Source organism: Pan troglodytes, chromosome 11 (genome assembly GCF_028858775.2).
Source record: "Pan troglodytes isolate AG18354 chromosome 11, NHGRI_mPanTro3-v2.0_pri, whole genome shotgun sequence".
NCBI classification, from domain to species: Eukaryota; Metazoa; Chordata; class Mammalia; order Primates; family Hominidae; genus Pan; species Pan troglodytes.
The window spans coordinates 1,702,182-1,727,327 of record NC_072409.2 but is presented as its reverse complement, the minus strand read 5'-3'; the positions used below and the strand labels follow the sequence as shown (position 1 = coordinate 1,727,327).

The window sequence follows — 25,146 nt, the reverse complement described above, 5'->3', positions numbered from 1 at the left end:
CGCGTCTGACCCCATCCTGAGGACCCAGGGGAAGGACCAGCCCTGGCTCTGCGGCCTCGAACCGGGGGCGCGCGTGGGGAGCCCTGAACCCCGCAGCCTGCGCAGCGCACGGGGCCTCTCTCCAGCGTGGGAAAAGCCCCCGAGACGCCCAGGAGCCCGACAGGCGCGCCCCCGGCCCCGGCTCCGCCTCCCGGCCCATCCCGCGCGCCCCCAGCCCCTCCCGCAGCACCGTTGCACGAGGGGCGGGGTCTGCGGGTGGGCGGGGCCTCGGTGCCCGCCCCCTCCTCAGCCGAGCCGGGGGTCGAAGGCGGGCCGCGCGCCAAGCCCCGCCCCCGCGCGCCTCCGCCGCGACCCTCCCCCGCGCGCCCCCGCCGCGCCGCCGTCGGCCGTCAGAAAGGCGCGCGCCCTCGCCTTTAACGCGGGCCCGGGGGCGCGCGGCCCGCATGGCGAGGGAGCGGCGGCCGCTGCGGGCCGGGCCGGGCCGGGGCTGAGGCCGAGCGAGCCGCGGGGCCCGCGCAGCCCCGGCCGGAGCCCACCATGCGGCGGCTGCGGCGCCTGGCGCACCTGGTGCTCTTCTGCCCCTTCTCCAAGGGCCTGCAGGTAAGCGCGGTGCGCGCCCGCCGCCCCCGGCCGCCTCTGCTTGGGGAGGCCGAGCTCCAGCCCCGGAGTGGGCCGAGTACGGAGCGGGGCCCCGGGTTCGGATACGAAGGGTTCATGAGCCCGGGGTGGGCGACGGGGAGGGGGCGAGTGGCTCCGGAAGGACGGGACGCTGGGGGAGGGGCGGTGGCGGCGACAGGAGGGTCCGGGCGCGGGGATGCTGCGGCCTGGAGGCCCTCGCCCCGACCTGCAGGCGGTCCCTGCCCCCCAGGCCCAGAAACCACACAGAAGTCCTTTCTTCTTTTCTCCACTTAAAAAATAAGGTGTGTTATTCTGCGGTAGAAAACTTGGGACACACAGAAACGCCCTGGCAAGGACATGACCTCCCCGCCCCCTGCCCCTTCATCCCATCAGCCAGCCATAGCGCGGGGACCCTGCCCTGACCCCGGGATGACCTTGAACAAGTCACCGTCCCCTCCAGGGGCCTAGCCGGGTCCGCAGGGGAGGCCCGGGCCGCCTTGGGTTCCAGCTGCCAGGAGCCCTTTCACCTTCTGCTTTGGGGAGATGCAGGCCGGGCCCATCAGGCTCCAATCATCCGGGGCCCGGCCTCTGATGGGATGCCCTCCCAGACCCTCCAGGACCCCAGCCATCTGCCGGAGGCGCCAGTCCTGGTCAGATTTGCCTGTATCTCCCTGGCCCCTGCAGGGTGGTCCTGGGTCAGCAGGAGGAACCCTGCCTGGGTCCTGCCTGAGCTCAGGGCCTGGCTGGCCTCAGCTCCCCTTCTGGGAAGAGTGTATGGAACCTAGCAACTCACAGATTGCAGCGAGACCCTCTGTGCCCACTTTGGGCTTCAGGTTGTGGTGGTCCCGGCTCAGCCTTGGGGCAGGGTGAGAGCTAAGGGGTCTGAGGACCACCCCAGTCGCTGGGAGGTGGGGTGCACAGTGGTCCCCTCCCCCGAGGAAAGGCCTCGACCAGCAGCTGCAGAAGAGATGCTGATGCTTGGAGCTCCGCCCAGGAATGGCAGCAGAGGGGTGTTGGCTGTTCCCAGGGTGGCTGGCTCGGGGCCAGAGCCCTGGTGGGAGCCCAGCCTGCCCCTCTAGTGGCGAGGGCCTCAGTTTCCTGGCCTTGTGAACTGCTTTTCTGGGTTAGTGCTGTGGGGCTCCTGGCCCATGGTCTGAGCCTGCTGGGCTGAGGACCACTGTGCTGTTCTCATCCCCTGGGTGACCTTCCCTATCCTCCAAGTGGCTACACCGGGAGCTGGTCCCCACCTGCCCCTGCAAAGCCCCAGCCCAGGTCCTGGATGGTGGGGCCACCTCCACACTCAAGCTTTTCCCGTCCATCTGTGCCAGGCCCGGGAGCCAGGGTGGGCCAGGGAGCACTGTGGGGGCCTTGCAGAGCAGCTGCTTGGGACCCCAGGATCCACAGCAGGGTCAGGGATGGCAGCTGGGGAAGCTCAAGACCTAGGGGAGAGCTGGGCAAGGTGGCTCCTGCCTGTAATGCCAGGACCTTGGGAGCCTTTATGGGAGGGTCACTTGAAGCTGGGAGTTCGAGGCTGCAGTGAGCTGTGACTGGACCACTGCACTCCAGCCTGGGCAACACAGCAAGACCCTGTCTCAAAAGAATAACAACAACGAAAGAGCTGGGGGATGAACCAGAGCTGGCCAGGCGGAAATAGGCCCTGGCCCAAGCCCAGTCGGGGCTCTGGGGAGCAGAACTGGGTAAGTCCCTAGCTTGGTGTCACTGTCCCCAGCTGGGGTCAGCCCTAGGCCCGAGGCCAGCTGCAGCCTCCCTCCTCCTGGCTGTCCTCCGAGGCCCCGCCCATGCTGGGCCTCCCTGCATGGCCCTGCCTCGGGCACGTTCACCCCAGACGGAGCCATCCGACCTTATCCTGCCAGAACAACACCCACCCCCCATTGTTTCTCTGCTTTCCTGTTTTTCATCTTGAGCAAGTCTGCCGGAAACAGATTCAGTGCCCAGGACAAGTGGTCTGAGGGGGCGGAGACCAACCTGGGCCTGGAGGGCTCCCCACACCGGAGCCATGCCCTCTGCTCCAGGACTCCAGGACCCCACTGCTACTGGAGGTCTGGGCCCTTCCCCAGCTGCTGGGGGTCCTCCCTCTGTAGCCCTGCCTGGGGCGGCCATCAGTGAGTGGATGCCGGGGAAGCAGGAGACCAGGGCCCACCCATCCTGAAAGAACCAGAAAAAACGACCTCAGCTGCCTGGGCTGTGCCTTGTCCTCGTTGAGGAGCTGGTGGCCCCATTTTAGGGAGGAGTCCCCTGCTCACGGCCTAAGCCGGGCTGCAGCCCACGACCTCTGATGGGGGCTCTGACTTGGGCAGGTGGGGGCGTGGCCAGGCGCTGCCGGGAGGAGGATGTGCCCATGGCAGCCTCTCCCTGGCCGCAGGTGGACAGGAGGCCACAGGGAGTGCTTGGAGCCAGCAGTGGGGCCTCTCTGAGGGGAAGCTGGCCCCCAAGCCTGGGCCCTTCACCCTTCAGCTGCAGGTCAGGGATGTCTGAGCCCCTGTGTAGGGCAAGTCCCCTCTGCTGGCCAGTGCCTGAGAGGCCTGAAATTTGCTAGGGGGCTGGGGAGAGGGAAGGTGGCATGCAGCTGTCCCTGGCTGTCACCCTTGGAAGCCCAGCTTGGAGGCCTGCACTCTAGAGCCGGTGCCTGAGCCTCCTCAGGCCGGTAGGGAAACCAAGGCAGAGGGACTGAGGATGGCAGAGTGACCTGGAGCCCTACCTAAAAGCCGGCTCCCAGACATCTGGGTCAGAGCTTTAGGCAGAGGCCAGGGGCTGCATGCTTACTTTTTTTTTTTTTTTGAGACGGAGCCTCACTCTGTCGCCCAGGCTGGAGTGCAATGGCGCCATCTCAGCTCACCACAACCTCTGCCTCCGGGGTTCAAGCGATTCTCCTGCCTCAGTCTCCTAAGTAGCTGGGATTACAGGCATGCGCCACCACGCCTGGCTAATTTTGTATTTTTAGTAGGGATGGCGTTCCTCCATGTTGGTCAGGCTGGTCTCCAACTCCCGACCTCAGGTGATCTGCCTGCCTCGGCCTCCCAAAGTGCTGGGATTACAGGGGTGAGCCACCACGCCCGGCCTTAATTTTTAACTGTGGTAAGATACACATGGCATAAAGTGTATCATCTTAACCCTGTTTAAGGGCACAGTTTAGTGGTCACCTCCCTCTGTCCGCAGAGCTCTCCACCTTCCCAAACTGAAGCTCTGTCTGCATCAAACGCACACTCCCAGTCCCTTCCCAGCCCGCGGCTCCCTCTACTCTCCTTCCTGTCTCTATGGTTTTGGCGACTCTGGGGACCTCGTGTAAGTGGGTCCTGCAGGATTTGTGCTTTGGTGACGGGCTCGTTTCACTGAGCCTCTTGTCCTGGGGCTCCTCCCTTCTGGGTGGACATCAGATCTCCTTCCTTCTCAGGACGCAGTCACTCCGCAGTGTGGATAGGATAGACGCAGCTGCTCTTCCATCCCCCGGCTGTGAACTTAAGGACTGCCCACCCCTGGGCTGTTGTGAACATCGGTGTCTGAGTCTGTGTCTTTTTTTTTTTTTTTTTTTTTTTTTTTTTTGAGACAGGGTCTCGCTTTCTCACCCAGGCTGGAGTGTAGCGTGGGGTCACAGCTCACTGCAGCTTCAACCTCCCGGGTTCAATCAATCCTCCAGCCTCAGCCTCCCAAGTAGCTGGGACTACAGGCGTGAGTCACCATGTCCAGCTAATTTTTGTATTTTTAGTAGAGATGGGGTTTTGCCATGTTGCCCAGGCTGGTCTCGAACTCCTGAGCTCAAGCAAGCCACCCACCTCAGCCTCCCAAAGAGCTGGGATCACAGGGTGAGCCACCGCACCCAGCTAATTTTTGTATTTTTGTAGAGGCGGGGTTTCCCTATGTTGCCCAGGGTGGTCTCAAACTCCTGGGCTCAAGCAATCTGCCCGCCTCAGCCTCCCAGAGTGCTGGGTTTACAGGGTGAGCCACCGTGCCCGGCCCGCCTGCATCTCTTAAAGGCTTCCAGAATGTGGCTGCGTTGGGCTCCTGGGGCCCCGTTCTCCAAACCTGGTTCTCCTTGTGGGCCTGGTCCGGCCGGCACTTCCCACCAATCTGCATTACGGTGGACGGTGGGAAAAATAGGGGCAGTGTCTCTCGCGGTGGGCGCGCTCACCTGGCCTTGTGCGGAGGTGACGATGTTACGAAATGAGATCAGGATAGGAAGGGTTTGTAAAAATATCTTCATTCGGCCAGGCACAGTGGCTCACACTTGTAATCCCAGCCCTTTGGGAGGCCAAGGCAGGTAGATCACCTGAGGTCCGGAGTTCAAGACCAGCCTAGTCAACATGGTGAAACCCCGTCTCTACTAAAAATACAAAAATTAGCTGGTCGTGGTGGTGCATGCCTGTAGTCCCAGTTACTCGGGAGGCTGACGCAGGAGAATCGCTTGAACCCGAGAGGCAGAGGTTGCAGTGAGCCGAGATTGCGCCACTGCACTCTAGCCTGGGGTACAGAGTAAGACTCCCTCTCAAAAAAAAAAAAAAATTTCATTCAGCAGAGGAAAGAATCGGCCACCCTGTAGTCCCCTGGTTTTGACATTTATTTGTACCTGCCCATAACACTGAAAAGTCTGGGCAGCGCCTGCCCTCACCTCCGGCCCCTGCAGCCCCTCGTATGTGACCCTGGAGAGGCAGAGCCAGGAGCGGGTGTCGCTGAGCTGGGGGTGATTCTAGAAGACGGGGGTGCCAGCGGGCCAAGGGGATGGCAGGGGAAGGCTGGGGTGGATCCGGAGGCCCTTCCTGTGGGAAGTGGGGTTGAGAGCACCCTGAGCCTGGGTGCCCCGAGGGCACCTCCTCACGCAGCCCCTTCCCCCACAGGGCCGGCTCCCAGGCCTCAGGGTCCGCTGCATCTTCCTGGCCTGGCTGGGCGTCTTTGCAGGCAGCTGGCTGGTGTACGTGCACTACTCGTCCTACTCGGAGCGCTGTCGTGGCCATGTCTGCCAGGTGGTCATCGTAAGTGTTGCTTGTGCGGGCTGGGGACTGGGCCATGCCCCCTGCTGCCCAAGATGCTGGGGCACCAGGCCCTGGAGACACCTTCCTCCCCAGACCCAGGGCCCACGAGGCACGTGGGTTTCTAGGTGGAATCTGCAAAGCTGCCTCAGGCTGGGTGTGGAGGATGGGGGTCCAGAGGAGGATGGGGGAGACGTGGGGGCGGCTGCAGGGGCCCAGGAGAGAGGGAGAGGCTTGGGGCTGGGGGCTGGGGGCAGGAGGCAGAAGGCAGGGCAGACTCCAGAAATCTTTGGGAGGGAGGATGTTTAGCAGGAAGCCTGGGGTGGGCAGCTGGCCTCACTGCTCCAGGATAGAGACCCCCGTGTGGTGTCCTCACTGGACGGGATAGCGACCCCCGTGTGCTGGCCTCACTGGTCCGGGATAGAGACCCCCGTGTGCTGGCCTTAGTGGCCTCGCTAGCTCCCCTGGGACCAGGGGTCCCCCGAGGCAGGTGGCAGGGCAAGGTCCTCCACAGCCTCCACCGCAGGGAGATAGGGCTAAGTCCCCTGGCGTATGTGAGCATGTGTGTGTCTGGGAGCAAACATGTCCACATGAGTGCACACCAAGGTGACCCCCTGCCCCTCTCCACACCCTGTGACTAGCTCAGAGGGGAGGTCATCCCAGCTCTGTCTTCCTGGCAAACCCTAGACTCGCCCAGAACTGGGCAGGTCCCCCACTGAATTTTGACCCCAGGCTGCCCGATGACCAGGGTTCCGATGCCTCCACTCCCCTTGGGGTCAGGCCTGGGCATAGAAGGATCTGGCCTGTAGCAGCGGCCACTGTGGGTTGTCATAGGGGGATTGGGTGCAGGGAGACCCCAGGTTCGGTGTCTCCTCCGTCAGATGGGGAGAGCGCCTCTCCTGGCAACTGGGTGGTGGATGAAGCTACCCGGGTGGGCGTGGGCAGGCCTGTGTCCCACAGAGCCACGTCTGACGGGGGCCACATGTGGAAAGGCCCAGATGTGGCAGTGGAGGAGTGGGGTGTGGGGTCCGGAGCTAGGAGAGCTTCTGTGCCCAGGACTTGTTTGGAGCCCATGCCAGCCCAGGGGAGGCCTCCGGGCCCCTGGCACCAGGCCTTGCTCACCCTTGAAGTCCAGGGGGCCTCTGAGCCCAGCAGGGCTGGAGGGTGGCACATCGGGCTCGTCCTGGGGCCATGGGTGGGGAGGGCTGTGCCCCGATCAGATGCACCCCTGGAGCTCCTAGAAGGACCAAGGAGGTGGAGGGGCCGGACCTCCGGGCCGGGATGTTGTGGGTGGGGGCGGGTGGGGGTGAGCAGAGGATTCACGTGGCCAGGCAGGCTCTGAGCACCTACTGGGTGCCGGGCCGCAAGGCAGGAGGAGGTGCCCCCACAAACAAGAGGAAGCTGCAGCGTCGGTTTCCCAGGGTGCCCTGGCCCTTTGCCCAGTGGGGGTTTCCCTGGCTGCTCAGAGCCTTCCCAGAGGTCAGGCCAAGCCCAGCTCTCCCGAAGCCACCCCAGGGGCCATGGAGACGTCCCTCCTTCCCAGAGGAGGTTTCCTGCCCAGCCTCGTGGGGGCATTGGACGCCTCAGAGAGGCGCAGAGGCTGGCCCAGCGCACACAGCGAGGCAGCAGCAGTGCAGGGCCGGTCCCAGCTTCCGCCAGGGCCCTCGCGAGGCCAAGAACTAGACCGTGAGTCCCCACTGAGCCCTGCTGCAGGCGGGGAACAGGCAGGGCGGTGAGGGGACCGATGTGCGGCAAGGGCCCTGAGGAGGCCAAGCACACGCCCGCCTCAGCCTCTGAGGAAGCCTCTCCGCACTCTGCTAGGTGCTGGGAGGTGCCCAGGACCATGGGGGCAGCTCCATCTCCCCACCCCTGGGGGACCCCGGAGCCCCGGCCCCAGCCCCAGCCTGCCAGACAGCAGTGTGGCCCACAGGCTCCTTCCCCAGCCACCACTGTGTGCCAGGAGCAGGGCAGCCTCCTGCGGTCCTGGGGCTCCGGGCACAGGGGCTGTGTGGTCTGGGGCTCCGGGTGCAGGGGGCTGTGTGGTCTGGGGTTCCGGGAGCAGGGGGCTGTGTGGTCTGGGGTTCCGGGAGCAGGGGCTGGTCTGGGGCTCCGGGTGCAGGGGGCTGGTCTGGGGCTCCGGGCACAGGGGCTGTGTGGTCTGGGGCTCCGGGCGCAGGGGCTGTGTGGTCTGGGGCTCCGGGTGCAGGGGGCTGTGTGGTCTGGGGTTCCGGGAGCAGGGGCTGGTCTGGGGCTCCGGGTGCAGGGGGCTGGTCTGGGGCTCCGGGTGCAGGGGCTGTGTGGTCTGGGGCTCCGGGTGCAGGGGGCTGGTCTGGGGTTCCGGGTGCAGGGAGCTGGCTGGTCTGGGGACGGGAGTGGACTCCGGTGGCAAAGGGCCTGCCTGCAAGGTGGAGGGTTGGACAAGTGTGCGGTTTTCCTTCATTTTCCTTTTGTCTTGACGAAGAGCCAGCGTTTTCTTGCTGCCGGGACAGACGCTGCCTTCATGACTCACGTGGCGGGGTCCTCGGCCTCCAGTTGGCCCATCTCACTTCTGTCCCCATCCTTGGTGTGTGGGGGGCGGGGACCCTCCCTCCTCCCCAACCCTGGAGGGCGGGGTGTTCCGCAGCTCCCTTCCCCAGCTCCCTCCAAGCCTGCTTGGCCAGGCTCCATGGCAACTGAGGCTGTACATCCAGGAATTCTCCCCCCACCCCTAGAGGGGCGGGCCAGCTCCATCCCTCCATCACCTCCCGCGGGGCGCTGGGATTGAGGGGCTGCCAGGCTCCTGGAGCTAGGGTGGGGGCTGAGGAGGGGCGGCAGCCAGCCCCAGGCCTGATGTAATTACTGCTAACAATGTCTCCCTGGGGGTCTGGCTAAGGAGGGGGCCTGTGGGACGGGGAAGGACAGGCCCGGAGTCATTGTGGGGCCCCAGGGGTCCGTTTTCTAAGCCTTGACAAACAGCTCTGACAACGGAGCGCTTGAGCCTGGGCACTGGCCTCGAAGGGCCGGGAGAGGAGGTAGAGGCTGGGGCTCCGTTGCCCACTCCACCCCAGGGGTACCCTTGAGACTGTCAGCTCTGGCGGTGAGCCCTGTCCTGGCTGCACTTGAGGCAAACAGTGAGGCCGCGGCCTGTCCTCCTGCCTCAGCCTGGGGAAGGCTGGGCCGGGCCGAAGATGGAGGCCAAGTCCTTGGGACAGGAGGAGACCCACACCTGAGATTAGTGGAAACCCACCCAGAAGCTGCCATGCAGGTGTGGCTCTGGGCATCAGGATCTGTCGTGAGAGCCCCCGTGAGTGCCCAGTGCAGAATGGCTGGCAGCCGGCCCTGACGGGGAGCAGAGGGGCTGGACACGGCACCCTTCACGGGATGACACCCAGCTGTTTGCCCTGTGACCAGGGGGTTGCTTCTCTGACAGAGGCCCTATGGCTCGTGTCTGACTCCTGTCCAGGTTCTGCCAGCCTGACCATCCATCGCTCTGGCACCAAGAGCCCACCCTTTTGTTCTTCCTGGCGTCCCAGGGAAAGCCCTGCCTGGGTGGGGCAGCTCCTGGCCCTTCAGATGGAAGACGCAGTCCAGTCAGCACCACCATAGAAAACAAGTTCAGAGATGTCTCACTTACTAATCTGGGCAGGGAGGGCGCCATGAGTCAGGGGATGCATCCTCCCTCCTGGCGTCACCCGAGGCAGGAATGAAGAGTCAGGCAGAGAGTGCGCGTGTGGCAGCTGGTGGTGTAGATATTAGGGACTAGTGTGAATTCTAGTTCACCGGCCAATGCCTGGATGGTCCAGAGCTGGGTCGGCTGGGCGGGAGAGCTGCCTCCAGGTTCCTGCCTCTGGCCCTGGCCTGGGGTCGACACTGGGTGTGGTGTGTGTCTCATGTCCAGGCAGTGGCCTTTGCTGTGCCGTCCTGTTACAGGAGCCAGGATGGTGGGGACGGGACCGGACCGGAGGGTTGGCGGGGCTGCCCCTGCAGCCGACAGCCCCATCCTGCAGCCACCAATGGCATGACCCAGGGCCCCCGGCACTGCCTGTGTGAGGGGCTGGCAGCTTTCCAACTGCAGCAAGTGGAGGCCCCTGCCAGCTTCGGGCCTGTGGGCAGGGGCTCAGTGGGGCAGGGGTGTGGCTGCCCCGCCCGGCACGCCTGCACCTGTCTCCTCAGTGTGACCAGTACCGCAAGGGGATCATCTCGGGCTCCGTCTGCCAGGACCTGTGTGAGCTGCATATGGTGGAGTGGAGGACCTGCCTCTCGGTGGCCCCGGGCCAGCAGGTATAGCCACTGGCAGGGCGGGTGGGCCTGGGGCTGATACTGCCCATGCAGGGGGAGGGGGACGTCTGCACCGAGGACCTCTGTGGCCCTGTCCAGGTGTACAGCGGGCTCTGGCGGGACAAGGATGTCACCATCAAGTGTGGCATTGAGGAGACCCTCGACTCCAAGGCCCGGTCGGATGCGGCCCCCCGGCGGGAGCTGGTACTGTTTGACAAGCCCACCCGGGGCACCTCCATCAAGGAATTCCGGGAGATGACCCTCAGCTTCCTCAAGGTCAGGCAGCTCTCCTAGGGGGCAGGGCAGGAGTCCACACCACGGTCATATGCCCAGCAGGCGGCCCTGGCACCAACATGCCCAGTGCAAAGGCACAGATGGGCCCAAGTGGACCCTGGGCAGATCTCCCATCCCCCAGCCCCTGGGCATGAGCCCTGCCAGGGAAGGAGCCTCTCCAGGGCTGGGGGCAAGGGTTGGGGGCGCCGGTGGGCTGGCAGCTGAGGTCGAGAGGAGGCTCCTGCAGTCAAGGGCCGTGGGTCCAGCAGGGCAGGTGCCCCGAATGGAGACCAGGGCTTGTGGAGAGGGGCCGCTTCCCAGGGCTTCAGCCAGTGCGTGCCCTCCGCCCTGTGCCGATTCTCATCCTCAGGGAAGCTCTGAGGCTGCTCTGCCCAGGTGCCCACCCCCGGGCTCCGCAGGCGCACCCAAGGCTGCCAGGAGGCGGGAGGTCTGTCTGGCAGCAGCCACACAGGCCAGCAGAGTGAGCTGACACATTGCTGGCTGCGTCCTCCACCCGTGTAGCTGTGGGCTGGGACCCCTAACCTGGCAGATGTGCTGGTCTGGCCGGCAGACCACCCCGCCAGGAGGACCAGGTAAAGGCCAGGTCGTGCTCCCAGACATCAAATCAACTGGCTTTTCCTTTCTTTTGGTCCCAAATGCCAGGCGAACCTGGGAGACCTGCCTTCCCTGCCGGCGCTGGTTGGCCAGGTCCTGCTCATGGCTGACTTCAACAAGGACAACCGGGTGTCCTTGGCGGAAGCCAAGTCCGTGTGGGCCCTGCTGCAGCGTAACGAGTTCCTGCTGCTGCTGTCCCTGCAGGAGAAGGAGCACGCCTCCAGACTGCTGGGCTACTGTGGGGACCTCTACCTCACCGAGGGCGTGCCGCATGGCGCCTGGCACGCGGCCGCCCTTCCACCCCTGTTGCGCCCACTGCTGCCGCCTGCCCTGCAGGGTGCTCTCCAGCAGTGGCTGGGGCCTGCGTGGCCTTGGCGGGCCAAGATCGCCATCGGCCTGCTGGAGTTCGTGGAGGAGCTCTTCCACGGCTCTTACGGGACTTTCTACATGTGTGAGACCACGCTGGCCAACGTGGGCTACACAGCCACCTACGACTTCAAGATGGCCGACCTGCAGCAGGTGGCACCCGAGGCCACCGTGCGCCGCTTCCTGCAGGGCCGCCGCTGCGAGCACAGCGCCGACTGCACCTACGGGCGCGACTGCAGGGCCCCGTGTGACAGGCTCATGAGGCAGTGCAAGGGCGACCTCATCCAGCCCAACCTGGCCAAGGTGTGCGCACTGCTACGGGGCTACCTGCTGCCTGGCGCGCCCGCCGACCTCCGCGAGGAGCTGGGCACACAGCTGCGCACCTGTACCACACTGAGCGGGCTGGCCAGCCAGGTGGAGGCCCATCACTCACTGGTGCTCAGCCACCTCAAGACTCTGCTCTGGAAGAAGATCTCCAACACCAAGTACTCTTGATGGGGCAGTGAGGGGCCTGGCCACCCTTCCTGGAGCTGGCCAGGCGCCAGGGTCCAGCCCTCCCTCAAGGGATCCTGTCAGAAGATGTGAAATGCAACTCTGTTGCAAAATCACTCCCCTACCGTCAGGGCTCTGGATTCCAACACCACAGACATGAGACCCCAGCTCAGAGCAAAGGCGGACATGGACATCCCGGCAGGAGAGTCCTCCAAGGGGGTTTGTTACTCTGAAGAACGTAATGTCAATAAACAGCTTTTATGTAATGCCCGGGGCTGAGCACCCTGAGCCCCCATCGATGCTGTGTGTGGGACCCTTCGCCCCGCTGTGGATCCACCCAGCCCAGGCACTCGGGCTGGGGTTGAGCCCCTGAATCCTGGCGAGGCAGCGCTCAGGTGTTAGTCCAAGCTGAGGTCTATTCCAGAGCTGCCTGCTCTTCAACCCACACACACCTCTGAAGCCGCCAGGGCAGTTCCCCAAACATAGCGGCTTCTGAAACGGTCAATGACCAGTACCCCCCAAACCTGGGCTGTGGCACAACAGACCAAGAAAAAGGTGTTCCAGTAAGAAAACAGATATATGCGGTATTTTAAAAACTGATTTTACAAAATCCAGCCATGAGATGTACAACTCATTCCCTAGGAAACAGCCCAGGAATGGCCGTCTTCTCCAGCCCCGTACGCTCTCCCCAGTAGCCCAGGGCACCCAGCAACCATCCCCTAGGAGAACAGGCGAGGACCCTGGTGGGAAGATCCCACCACAGCAACACCTTTCTTCAGGGCAGGCTCTGCTCCGCAATGTGTGAGTCAAGACAATCCATTCCATTCAAGACCAACTTACTCTCAAATTTTGCCAACACAGAAATATTATCCTTAAAGAAATGTGCATTTAAATCTTTTAATTCACTTCATCCTGTATTTTAAAATAAATGTTTTCCATATAGATTTTCCCCCTTGGGGGGGAAAAAATTCAGGATCTTAGGTTCCAGGCAGTTCAAAAACAGCCAAGCGGTTCTTTTTTTCCCACCAGAATACCACAATAGCAGAACTTAAGAATCGGGATATGAAAAGGGAGGCGTGGTCCTGGCAGTGGCCCCTGGCCGGCAGGAATACACAGCAACACCCAGGCAGGGGCAGCGGGTGCCCCCATGCCAGCCTGCCCATCCCTGTAATGACAGCAGGGCAGGAGCTGCAGCTGTGGCCCTGGGGGCAGGTGGGCTCTGAGGCTGCAAACACCCTGAGTGCCAGTGGTCCCAGAGGGGGTGAGGCCTCTATCTGTACCTTTATTCCAGCCAGCCTCCTGGCACAGGGCTGGGCCCACATCCTGGCCTCTGCATCTGAAAAACAAACAAGGACAGTGATGCAGACCAGGGTTCTTTAACCCGGATTCACCAAATGACCCTCAGGGAACCCAATTTATGAAATCCTGAAACTGTACTTTTTTTTTTTTTTGAGACAGAGTCCCACTCTTGTCCAGGCTGGAGTGCAGTGGTGCAATCTCGGCTCACTGCAACCTCTGCCTCCCGGGTTCAAGCGATTCTCCTGCCTCAGCCTCCCAAATAGCTGGGATTACAGGCTTGTGCCACCACACCTGGCTAATTTTTGTATTTTCAGTAGAGATGGGGTTTCAGGCAGTTGGCCAGGCTGGTCTCGAACTCCTGACCTCAGGTGATCCACACGCATTGGCCTCCCAGAGTGCTGGGATTACAGGCCTGAGCCACCGCGCCAGGCCTCCAGAAAGTGTATTTTGAAGTTGTCTTTCTTGATACTATCTCTTAGCAGGAGTCTGACACTGGCACTGCTGACATTTGGGCCACATCACTCTTCACTGTGGGGCGTCCCAGGCACTGCAGGACATGCAGCTGCGTCTTTGGCCTCTGTACCCCCATTGCTACCCATTTTGGGGAGAGGATTCTTGTTTCCAAAGTGACCCAGACACATCTCTGGGCAAGGCAGCTCCTGACCCCTACCCAGGGCCCTTCCTTTGTGCACAGGAGTTGCAGCCCCACCCCCGCCCCCCTGGGATGAATAATGCTGGACAAGGAACAGCCTGTTTATCCAGCTCCACTGTTCTTAGTCAAACTTGCCTAAGGCCTCCCAGACAGACCTACAGAATCGTTTCCAGAACGAGGCCTGGGAGTGAGACGCACACTCGTGGTAACCCCACAAGTGCCCGAGCTTCAGATACACACACAGCTCATTTATACATATCTACACCTCAGGGTTCCCAGCGATGTTGCTGCCCCTCCCTCATGGAGCCAACCAGGTAAGGTGGTTTCCAAAAGCGAAAACCCAAATGCTGCCTGGCTTTGGTTGCAAGTAATGTCAGGCCATAAACCATTCTCAGTGCCCACTGGTTCCCGAGCACTGAGTGTAGAAATCGCCACTTTCTCTTTGCCCCGAGGCCACAGGCACAGCAGAGCAACTGTCTGTGGTGCCAACAGGTCCAGGACAGCATCTGCAGGGCAGCCACTCACACGCACCCAGCAACCAGGGCAGGCAGGGAGGGAGGGCAAGCCTCCACCTCACCTCTTACCTGGATCAGGGCTGGTGCTGGTCGGCCTGGTCACTCTGGCCAGTGCTCACACTGGAAGTCCATCACAGCTCACACTGGAAGTCCATCACAGGCGAAGTCACCTCCTTCCTGTGTTGAATAACAAGAATGCTTGGCAAAGAATCAAGAACACAAGCGGCTGCCGTTACTGCTATTAACTGAGACGCCAGCAAACCCTTCCCCAGTCCTGTCCTGCGTGATCCTGACACGGTGTACGGCATGACCCAGCGTACACCAGACCTGACCGATCCTCACAGGTTCTTAAAACTCACTCATGAAGGCTGCTCCTGGTGAAGGCACCCTCCACTTTCCCACTATCCCTTCAGAGCCCTAGAGGCCAGCCTAGGCCAGCGCGAGGGTTAGAAAGCCCACTCACAGGGCCCACCCTCTCTCCCAGATACCAGCGAAGGAAAACAGATGCCTGTCCACAAAACAGGAATGTCAGACTATCAAACATTCAAACGTTCACGGGGCAGAACGCTGAGCGTAGACATAGCCTCTCTAATCTCTGCCACCTAATGACACAGATGTGACACGGCAGCCACAGCTGCAACGCCTCTAGGGGCAGTGTCCTGTTGAAGACGAAATAATCCGTTTTTATTCCCCTGGAGAGACAACTTCTAGCCTCAATGTAAACACAAGACCGACTGGTCCCTCCAGTCACTTAAGATGTTGCACAGCAGGGCTTAGTTACACTGGAGGATTGACCCTGTTCCAGCTCCAATGCACCAACTTACCCAACACCCCACGCACGTGTCATCTCCAGTGAGCAGACGTCCTAGAGAAAAAAGAAAACGCAATTTTGTATAAATCTTGCAAACACCACAGAGGAGCATCACATAAACACTGCATTTTTTGGGAGGCCGAGGCGGGCAGATCACTTGAGGTCAGGAGTTCAAAACCAGCCTGGCCAACACGGTGAAACCCGTCTGAAAAAAAAAAAAAAGTTAGCTGGCCTAGTGGCTGGCGCCTGTAATCCCAGCTACTCTGGAGGCTGAAGCAGGAAAATCGCTTGAACCCAGGAGGCAGAGGTGGTAGTGAGCTGAGATCGCGCCATTGCACTCCAGCCTGGGCGACTGAGAGAGACTCTGTCTCGAAAAAAAAAAAGACTGCGTTTTGCTGCATCTGGTCTCCAGGAAGGCGGACCAAAGAAGGTCCTGCCACCAAAAAGCTCACTGTCACAAGGGCCGTTCTAGAAAAATCCGACCCATGTTACTCTCTCCCCTTACTCTACGCTTAATTTGCGGGAGGGGGGAAGTTGGAGTTACAACACAGTGGCCACGAAACGCGGGCTGCTGATCCCCTGCAGGTATCAAGGGACCAGGACCACGAGGCGGAATGCCCACCAGACAACCGAGCAGTCCTCCTCCCGCCAGCACAGCCTCCCGCTGAGCAGCCACAGTGACAAGGAAACCACCTGACGCAGCATAAGAAATCAATTTTTCAAAGATGCCGACAAACATCTTCCCACAGCCTGAGCGACTCAGGGAAGCAGCAGCAGGAGCGGAAGGGTCGTGGGTGAACGGGGTGCCTTTCTCTAAGATCCGAATTCGCGCACTCAGCTCTCACCAGGCTTCCCGAAGCTTCCTGGCTGGAAACCGCGCAGGGCCGGCAGCGCCCTCTCCACCAAGAGACACAGCAGCGGCGCCTCCTCCGCGGCCCGGGCCCCCATCCCGCGGCTCGCGCGGCCAGGACGCCCCAGGTCAGAGCCTGCCCCCACCCCGCACCCGGAGGCCAGCAGCCCAGTCCCCTAGGCCGCGCAGCGCCAGCGAGAGCGAGGCTGCAGGGCGAGGCCGGCTAGGCGCTCGAGAACTGGCCGGGAGGAGAAGTCAAGCCGCCCACCCACCATGGCAGCCTCCGGCGCACGCAGAGAACGAGAAGGGAAGCGCCGCGCCTTTTATAGCGCGTACGGCGGCCCGCAAGAGTCAATCCGCCCCGCCCAAGCAGCGCCCCCCAGCGGTCCCCGGCCGTTCAGCTCCCCGCGCCCGCACGTGGGCGCTGCTCAGTGGCTGGCGGGCGGGCGTGTGGGTTCGCCACGCAGAGCAGCGGCAGCGCCGTGACCCGTGTCCTGCACCGCGACCGCCCCACGGGGCCAGCAGCCGGGGCCGCGCCGTTTCCGACCCGCCGGGTGCCGGGCACGCCACGGACACGCGCGGCTCCCCGTTTTCGCGGAGGATTCCCAGGCCGGGTCAGGAGGACGCTCCACGAGCCCGTGGGTCCCGGTGGTCCCAGCCATTGGGGCGGCTCCCGTGACTGTCGAGCAGCGCCCACCCCGGGCAGCATGGGGCTCCCGCGACGCGCTCCGTCCCTTCCCCACCAGGGGCCGCGGTGCTGAAGCTGGGCCTGTAGCTGATGCTGGCCCTGGCTCTTTTTCTGAACCTGATGCTGATATTTGGCCCTAACCATGCAAATGGTTTTGGAGCTGGTCCTGGCTAGAGGGCGGATGCTGGAGCTATAGTGGAGCCGGCACAGAAGTGACCAGAGCTGCCCCTGTCTCTGGGTGTGCTGCTGGAGCTGTTGCTAGAGCTGGCTCTGATCCTGGAACTAGCACCCGAGTTGTAGCCGGAGCTGGCTCTACCTTCTGAGCTGGTGCAGGAGTTGGCTGTAGCTCTGTAGCTAGTGAAAGCTCTAGCTGTGGAGAGGGGGCAAGAGACATCTCCTCCTTCAGAGATACTGAGTCCACTGCACCCGACCCAGCACTTGCTCCATGCTGGGGGGTAGATCTACCAAGCACTTACTGAAACCAGTATGCATAGCCCCGGAGCAGACCATGACCTGCTGAGACCCAGGAGAGGACCTGAGCCCCAGCACCTGAGAGAGGAGCTGCCCCATGACAGTAGGGTACTTAGAAGGTGGAGATGTCACATCCCCTGCCCTGGGTCACATGACAGAGGTCAGAGGGTAGGTAGATGGCACTTCTGTGCAGGTCAGCCCGGGCTAGGTGCGGTGGCTCACACCTGTAAGGCCAACACTTCGAGAGGCTGAGGCGGGCGGATCACCTGAGGTCAGGAGTTCACGACCATCCTGGCCAACATGGTGAAACCCGGTCTCTACTAAAAATACAAAAATTAGCCGGGCATAGTGGCGCACCCTTGTAATCCACGCTACTTGGGAGGCTGAGGTGGGAGAATGGCGTGAACCCGGGAGGCGGAGTTTGCAGTGAGCCGAGATCGAGCCTCTGCACTCCAGCCTGGGTGACAGAGCGAGACTCCGTCTCAAAAAAAAAAAAAAAAAAAAAATTCTGGAGAAGATGATGGTGGTGATGGTCGCACAACAGTGTAAATGTACTTAATGCCACTGGAGTGTGCACTTAAAAATGGTGAGGGCAGGCCGGACGCCATGGCTCACTAGGAAGCCGAGCAGCTGGGCCAGGCCTCTGAGAAGGAAACACCTGCCAGCCCCACTAGTGTCGCTAAGGGCTGCGGGGAGCCTGGTTCTCGAGGTAGCCACAAAACAGCATGCTACATCAGCCGGGTGTGGTGGCTCACGCCTATAATCCTAGCACTTTGGGAGGCCGAGGCGGGCAGATCACCTGAGGTCAGGAGTTCGAGACCAACCTGGCCAACTTAGTGACACCCCATCTCTACTAAAAGTGCAAAAATTAGCCGGGCGTGGTGGCGCAAGCCTGTAATCCCAGCTACTCGGGAGGTGGAGGCAGGAGAATCGCTTGAACCCGGGAGGCGGAGGTTGCAGTGAGCCGAGATTGCGCCACTGCACTCCAGCCTGGGTGACAGAGTGAGTAAGACTCCGTCTCAAAAAACAAACACACAAACAAACAAACAAAACAAAGGATAAACCTCAGAGTCTAATGAGACTAGTTCCCTGCTGGGGTGGGGAGCTGGAACAGGGTGGGGGGATGAAGTTAGACTTTTTTGAGTAAACGTTTTTGTATAGTTTTGACTTTGGAATCAAAGTAATTTGGTATGTTATACTGTTATACTCAAAAGTAAAATAAACAAATTCCAAACATGGGATATAGTTGCATTATAGATAAATGACAGCCACACTGAAGGGGAAAGGACTGCCCCCGGTAACTTCTGAGCACAGTAGTTTTTCTCTGTATTCTCAGGCTAACGGCAGAAGGAGCTGTAAACACATCCTAAGCTCTCATCGGCAGGCTCGTGGCTCACGGTGGTTTGGGTAAGCAATTCTGTTTTCTTTGTTGTTGTTTTTTTTGAGATGGGGATCTCGCTCTGTCGCCTAGGCTGGAGTACAGTCGTGCGATCTCAGCTCACCGCAACCTTCACCTCCCTGGTTCAAGCGATTCTTCTACCTCAGCCTCCTGAGAGCTGGGATTACAGGCACGCGCCACCACGCCCAGCTAATTTTTGTATTTTTAGTAGAGATGGGATTTCACCATGTTGGTCAGGCTGGTCTCGAACTGCTGACCTCGTGATCTCTCTGCCTCGGCCTCCCAAAATGCTGGGATTACATGCGTGAGCCACCGCGCCCGGCCTGGGTGAGCAATTCTGATACTACTTTCCATGTGCTCTAGAAGGGACCAAATGAGTAAATATATCAAGGATAATGGGTTTCTCTGTGTTGGAAAAGAGAATTATAAATATAGACATATAGAAAGGGGAGAGATCAAAGTGAACCCTGTGGTGTTGAATTGGAATTGGAAGTTTCTATGTGAACTCTGATTTTGGTAGCCAGATGGAGAGAGGGAGGGAAGGAAGGAGAGAGGGAGGAAGGAGGGATGGAGAGAGGGAGGAAGGAGGGAAGGGAGGGAGGGAGGGGAGGAAGGAGGGAGAGAGGGAGGGAGAAAGTGGAGGAGAAGGGAAGAAGGAGGGAGAGAGGGAGGCAGGGGAGGGGAAGAAGAGGGAGGGAGGGAGGGGAGGAAAGGAAGTCCAGGCTGGTCTTGAACTCCTGACATCAAGTGATCTGCCCACCTCGCCTCCCAAAGTGCTGAGATTCCAGGTGTGAGCCACTGTGCCCAGCCCTGAGTGGTCATCACTTTCTAAGAGCAAAGTGTCAGCCGAGAGGATGGGCACACAGGTTAGGCGAGGGGGCCAGCGGGCCGGGTGTGGGGGCTCACGCCTGGAATCCCAGCACCTTGGGAGTCTCGCTTGAGCCCAGGAGTTGCAGACCAGCCTGGGGAACAAAATGAGGCCCCACCTCTAGGAGAAATTTTAAAATTATCTGGGCTTGGTGGTGTGTGACTGTGGTCCCAGCTACTCAATGGGCTGAAGTGGGAGGATCTCTTGAGCCTAGGAGTTCAAGGCTGCAGTGAGCTGTGATTGCACCACTGCACTCCAGCATGGGCTACAGGGTGAGACCCTGCCTCAAAAAAAAGAGAGAGAGAGAGAGTTAAACAGGCACACAAATTGATCATTTATTAGGCCATGAAGAAAGTGTAAGTAAGCTTCTTAAGGTGGAAATATGCCAACCTTCTCTGACCACAGTACAAGAAAATTGGAATATTTTATCTTTTCTTTTCTTTTTTTTTTTTTTTTTTTTGAGACAATGCCTCCCTTTATCGCCCAGATTGGAGTGCAGTGGCACGATCTTAGCTCACTGCAACCTCTGCCTCCTGGGTTCAAGCAATTCTCCTGCCTCAGCCTCCCGAGTATTTGGGATTACAGCTACTCGTCACACCTGGCTAATTTTTGTGTTTTTAGTAGAGACGGGGTTCCACCATGTTGGCCAGGCTGGTCTCGAACTCCTGACCTCAGGTGATCCACCTGTCTCAGTCCCCAAAGTTCTGGGATTATAGGCATGAGCCACTGCACCCAGCCTGGAACATTTTAAACATATTTTTAAAAATACTCTCAGATGAAAAGAAAAATACAAACTGAAATTACAGAATTTCATTAATATAAATATAATAAAAACACTATGTAAAACAGGGATCATAGAAAAAATACCTTAAACCTTTATACCATTAAAAACAGGGCCAGGTGCGGTGGCTCACGCCTGTAATCCCAGCACTGTGGGAGGCCGAGGCGGGAGGATCACCTGAGGTCAGGAGTGCAAGGCCAACCTGGCCGACATGGTGAAACCCCGTCTCTACTAAAAATACAAAATTAGCCGGGCGTGGTGGTGGGCGCCTGTAATCCCAGCTACTCAGGAGGCTGAGGCAGGAGAATCGCTTGAACCCGGAAGATGGAGGTTGTGAGCTGAGATTGTGCCACTGCACTCCAGCCTGGGCGACAAAGCGAGACTCCATCTCAAAACAAAACAAAACAAAACAAAAACAAACAAGAAACAAAACAGAAGAATGAGGCTGGGCATGGGGGCTCACACCTGTAATCCCAGCACTTGGGAGGCCGAGGTGGGCAGATGACCTGAGGTCAGGAGTTCGAGACCTGCCTGGCCAACATAGTGAAAGCCCGTCTCTAGGAAAGCCCGTCTCTATTAAAAATGCAAAAATTAGCCGGGTGTGGTGGTGCATGCCTGTAATCTGAGCTACTCGGGAGGCTGAGGCAGGAGAATCACTTGAACCCAGGAGGCGAAAGTTGCAGTGAGCCGAGATTGTGCCACTGCACTCCAGCCTGGGCAACAGAGCGAGACTCCATCGCAAAAAGAAAAAAAGAAAGAAAGAAACACAGGAAGGATAAACCTCAGAGTCTAATGAAACTAGTTCCCTGCCGGGGCGGGGAGCTGGAACAGAGTTGGGGGATGAAGTTAGACTTTTTCTGAGTAAACGTTTTTGTATAGTTTTGACTTTGGAATCAAGGTAATTTGGTATATTATACTCAAAAGTAAAATAAACAAATTCCTAACAAGGGATACGGTTGTATTATAAATAAATGACAGCCACACTGAAGGGGAAAGGACTGTCCCCGGTAACTTCTGAACACAGTAGTTTTTCTCTGTATTCTCGGGCTAACGGCAGAAAGAGCTGTAAACACATCCTAAGCTCTAGTGGGCAGGCTCATGACTAACAGTGGTTTGGGTGAGCACTTCTGATACTACTTTCCATGTGCTCTAGAAGGGACCAAATGAGTAAATATATCAAGGATAATGGGTTTCTCTGTGTTGGAAAAGAGAATTATAAATATAGACATATAGAAAGGGGAGAGATCAAAGTGAACCCTGTGGCGTCGGATTGGAATTGGAAGTATCCATGTGAACTCTGATTTTGGTAGACAGATGGGGAGAGGCAGGGAGGGAAGGAGAGAGGGAGGAGGGAAGGAAGGAGGGAAGGGAGGGAGGGCAGGGAGGGAAGGAGAGAGGGAGGAGGGAAGGAAGGAGGGAAGGGAGGGAGGGCAGGGAGGGAAGGAGAGAGGGAGGAGGGAAGGAAGGAGGGAAGGGAGGGAGGGCAGGGAGGGAAGGAGAGAGGGAGGAGGGAAGGAAGGAGGGAAGGGAGGGAGGGCAGGGAGGGAAGGAGAGAGGGAGGAGGGAAGGAAGGAGGGAAGGGAGGGAGGGCAGGGAGGGAAGGAGAGAGGGAGGAGGGAAGGAAGGAGGGAAGGGAGGGAGGGCAGGGAGGGGAGGAAGGAGGGAGAGAGGGAGGGAGAAATGGGAGGGGAAGGGAAGAAGGAGAAAGAGAGAGGGAGGCAGGAGAGGGGAAGAAGAAGGAGGGAGGAGGAGGAGGAAGGAAAGTCCAGGCTCTGTCTGTTGAGAAGGTTTAGATACAATCGGACCCAGTAAAAGTAAAAGCACACCCAACACTCAGAGCTTGGTTTCTCCACACACCATTCTATATGAAAAGGAACCAGGACTCTGGTGAATTATTCAAAGCCTGTGTACAGAAAATGCAAGAGGAACTTGGAATGTTTTTTGTGCCAAAAAGCAAAAATGTGCCCAAGGAATCAGGGAATGTACCAACAACACTCTGAAGCCACTTTGAAGGCACTCCCATTGGGTAGAAATGATTGTCATAAATTGTAACCTATGGAAGAAAACAGGAACTGCTGAGTCCATGCTGATATAATTAAGTAACCAAATGGAGGGCAAGGAATGCAGGTTCCAATGGGCTCACTTGGTCCCCGCTTGTCACACGGATCTTCTTCCTGCAGACCTGTGTGGCCATCCAGAGTCATTTCTCTCTGCCTGAGGAACATCCCTGGCATTTATTTATTGTACTGAAGCTGTGCTAGAGATAAATTCCCTCAACTTCCATTTGTCGAAAAGTATGTTTATTTGACTGTCAGTTTTGAAGGATATTTGTCCTAGATAAAGAGCTCTGCGTTGATTTTTTTTTCATCAATTTAAAGATGGCCTATTGTCAACTCCTGGTTTCCATTTGCCATGAGAAGACAGCCATTGTGTCCCCCTGTTTATGCCCTGTATTAGTCCATTCTCACATTGCTATGAAGAACTACCTGAGACTGGGTAATTTATGAAGAAAAGAAGTTTACTTGACTCATGGTTCCACAGGCTTTACAGGAATCACAGCTGTGGAGGCCTCAGGAAACTTTCAATCATAGCTGAAGGTGAAGGGGAAGCAGGTACATCTTTACATGGCCAGCAGGAGAGAGAATGAAAGGGCAAGTGCTACACACTTTTAAACAACCAGATCTCCTGAGAACTCACTCACTGTCACAAGACCAGCAAGGGGAAATCTGCCTCCATGATCCAGTCACCTCCAACCAAGCCCTACCTCCAACATTGGGCATTACAATAATGCCACATGAGATTTGGGTGGGGACACAGAGCCAAACTATATCATGCCCTGTCTTTTTTGTTTGTTCTTAAAGAGAGACAAAGTCTCACTATGTTGCCCAAGCCGGTCTCAAACTCCTGACCTCAAGTGATCCTCCTGCCTCAGCCTCCCAAAGTGCTGGGATGACAGGATTACAGACGTGAGCCACCAAACCTGGATGTGCCCTGTCTTTTACCCACAGATCCCTTTAAATTTTCATCCAAATCATTGGTTGGCAGTGCTTTGACTATAATGTCCCCAGGTGTGATTTCTGTGAGGCTTTCTTTTTCATCCTGCCTGGGTTTCTCCGAGCCTCTGGGCTAAGTTGATGTTTCCATCAAGTTTGGGTTATTTTGGCCACTGTTTCTTCGTGTATTCTCACTCTCTTCTCTTTCTCAGGCTAGTTTACATTCTTTATCTTGCCCCACATGTCTTTGAGGTGCTATCAACCATTTTCTTCTCTGTTCCTCAGACTGGATAATTTACATTGATTTGTGCTCAAATTCATGGACATTACTTTTGCCATGGCCAACTCCTATTAGTCCTTCCAGTAAATTTTTCATTTATTGTACTTTTCAGCTCCATAATTTTTTCTTTTTATAGTTTCCATTTCTCTGTTGATTTCCTGATCTGATCTCCTACGTTCACTCCTTAATTCTTTCTTTCTCAATTTGTCCTTTAATGCTATCTTGTCACTATTTCTTTCCTTAGAGTATATCTTGCTTTTCCTTTAACTACTTATAATGGCTGTTTTAGACCTTTATCTTCTGAATTCAACTTTGGGTCTTCTCGGTGTCAGTTTTTAGTAACTTTTTTTTTCTTTTTTTTTTTTTTAACATAGGTCATATTTTTCTGTGTCTTTGGACGTCCAGTGACTTTTGGGCAGGATGTTGTTGACGACGGCAGCCCTGCATCTACTGTCACCCTCTAAACAGCACTGACTTTTGTTCTGGGATGAATTCTGCCCTCCCAAAATTCCTGCGTTGAAGCCCCAGATCCCATGGTCACTGTTTCAGGAGATGGGACTCTTAGGAGGCAATCGAGATTAAGTGAGGTCAAAGGGAGTGGCCCTAATTTAACAGGCTGATGTCCTTATTAGGAGAAAAAGAGGCACCCAGAGAGCGCTCCCTGCCAGGTGAGGACACAGCAAGGGGCTGCCTTCTGCGAAGGGGCAGGAAGCCCTCACCAGAAACTGCACTTTCCGGCACCTTAATCTTGGACTTCCACCCTCCAGAACGGTGAGGAAATACAGTTCTGTTGTTTAAGATGCCCAGTCTGGGGTATTTTGTCACGGGAGCCTGAGCTGACAGCGAGAGTGACAGCCCCTCCAGCAGGAAATCCAAGTCCAGGCTAAGCTCCTTGAACCCGTGGGCTTCGGCCAGGCACAGCTGCGCAAAGTCACGGCTGTTTCCCAGGAGCCCCTAACTTGTCAGAATGCAGCCTCTACATGTCCCTCCTGTGGGTCTTGGGGGCACGGTTCTGGATTTGAGGCACATCTGGGGTGCAGTCCTTGTTCCTAGCAGGGCCTTTCCGGTGTCCCGGCCGTGCTGGGGGCTGGCGAGGTCCCCCCACTCGGGCTGTTCCCCCAGAGCTCCCGGCACCACTCGACCTCAGGTATCATTTTCCGCCGCCCCAACGAGGCAGCCACCCTCGTAAGCTTGGGTTGTCTCACCTGCATATGTGGGGACCAGCTGATCCCCAGGGGCCTGGGCGCAGAACCTCCGGGCTGACACTGTCACTTTCCTTGCCCTTCCCGTGTCCCAGGCCAGGCGGGAGGAGAAAGCGATGCAGTCGGCTGGTGGCAGCCGAGGCCACGGGGTGACAGCCCACTGTGGAAGCGGACACTGAGCAGGGCTGGGCAGCTGGGGGTCCAGGGAGGCCGGAAGCGGGGCCCATCAGGTAGGGCCTTCAGCATGGGCCGTGAGCCTGGAGCCCTGGGCAGTGGGGAGCCATGGAGGATGCAGGCAGGAGGGGTGTGGCCTCCATGTGTTTGAGAGACCTGCTGAGACTCCACCAGGAGCCCTGTTTCTGTCTCTGGTCTATACCCTGGGGCAGCCTGACCACGACCCCAGCAGGGCGGGAGGGCAGGGGTTGCTGCCTTGCACGTGAGCTGCACTGTTTGTCCAGTAGCCGTGGAAAACACACCTCCTGTTGCCAGACCTGGGGCGGGCAAGTCCCCCCACACCTGTCACCCATCAGCCCTCCGGAAGGACACACCAGGCAGTGGCTTGACTTCACAGTTTATTCAGAGCAGGTGCAGGTGACCTGGTGGGCAGGGTGCCCAGGAGGGGCCGGGGTGGGCGGGCGCTCCGAACCTCGTGGTCTGAGGCAGGAACTCCATTAAATCAGCTCCTGCGACACAGAAGTGCAGGGGCTCAGGCCCGCGTGGTCTCCGGAGGCCCC

General features: G+C 58.5%; 1 protein-coding gene, 1 long non-coding RNA gene and 2 other non-coding genes across 5 annotated transcripts; 1 reads left to right on the top strand and 3 right to left on the bottom strand.

The window, feature by feature from the left end:
* Nucleotides 1-387: 387 nt before the first annotated feature.
* Nucleotides 388-11,869, top strand: DIPK1B (divergent protein kinase domain 1B). Of its 2 annotated transcripts, none has more exons than XM_016962171.4 (5): nucleotides 388-600; nucleotides 5,469-5,603; nucleotides 9,753-9,860; nucleotides 9,957-10,133; nucleotides 10,794-11,869. In XM_016962171.4, exons 1-5 carry the CDS (start codon nucleotides 538-540, stop codon nucleotides 11,604-11,606), a joined length of 1,296 nt encoding a protein of 431 aa, XP_016817660.1. In that variant the 5' UTR covers nucleotides 388-537; the 3' UTR covers nucleotides 11,607-11,869. The 2 variants fall into 2 exon arrangements, with proteins under 2 accessions (XP_016817660.1, XP_016817659.1); XM_016962170.4 differs by lacking the exon at nucleotides 388-600 and adding an exon at nucleotides 868-2,315.
* Nucleotides 11,870-12,486: 617 nt separating this feature from the next.
* Nucleotides 12,487-16,033, bottom strand: LOC101056751 (uncharacterized). Its single transcript, XR_682488.4, has 4 exons — nucleotides 15,726-16,033; nucleotides 14,894-14,934; nucleotides 14,139-14,246; nucleotides 12,487-12,939 (listed from the first exon to the last, which is right to left on the bottom strand). It is a non-coding gene; the product is annotated as an uncharacterized LOC101056751 (long non-coding RNA).
* Nucleotides 13,923-14,058, bottom strand: LOC112204472 (small nucleolar RNA SNORA43). Its single transcript, XR_002938115.1, has one exon. It is a non-coding gene; the product is annotated as a small nucleolar RNA SNORA43 (small nucleolar RNA).
* Nucleotides 14,594-14,725, bottom strand: LOC112204473 (small nucleolar RNA SNORA17). Its single transcript, XR_002938116.1, has one exon. It is a non-coding gene; the product is annotated as a small nucleolar RNA SNORA17 (small nucleolar RNA).
* Nucleotides 16,034-25,146: the final 9,113 nt, after the last annotated feature.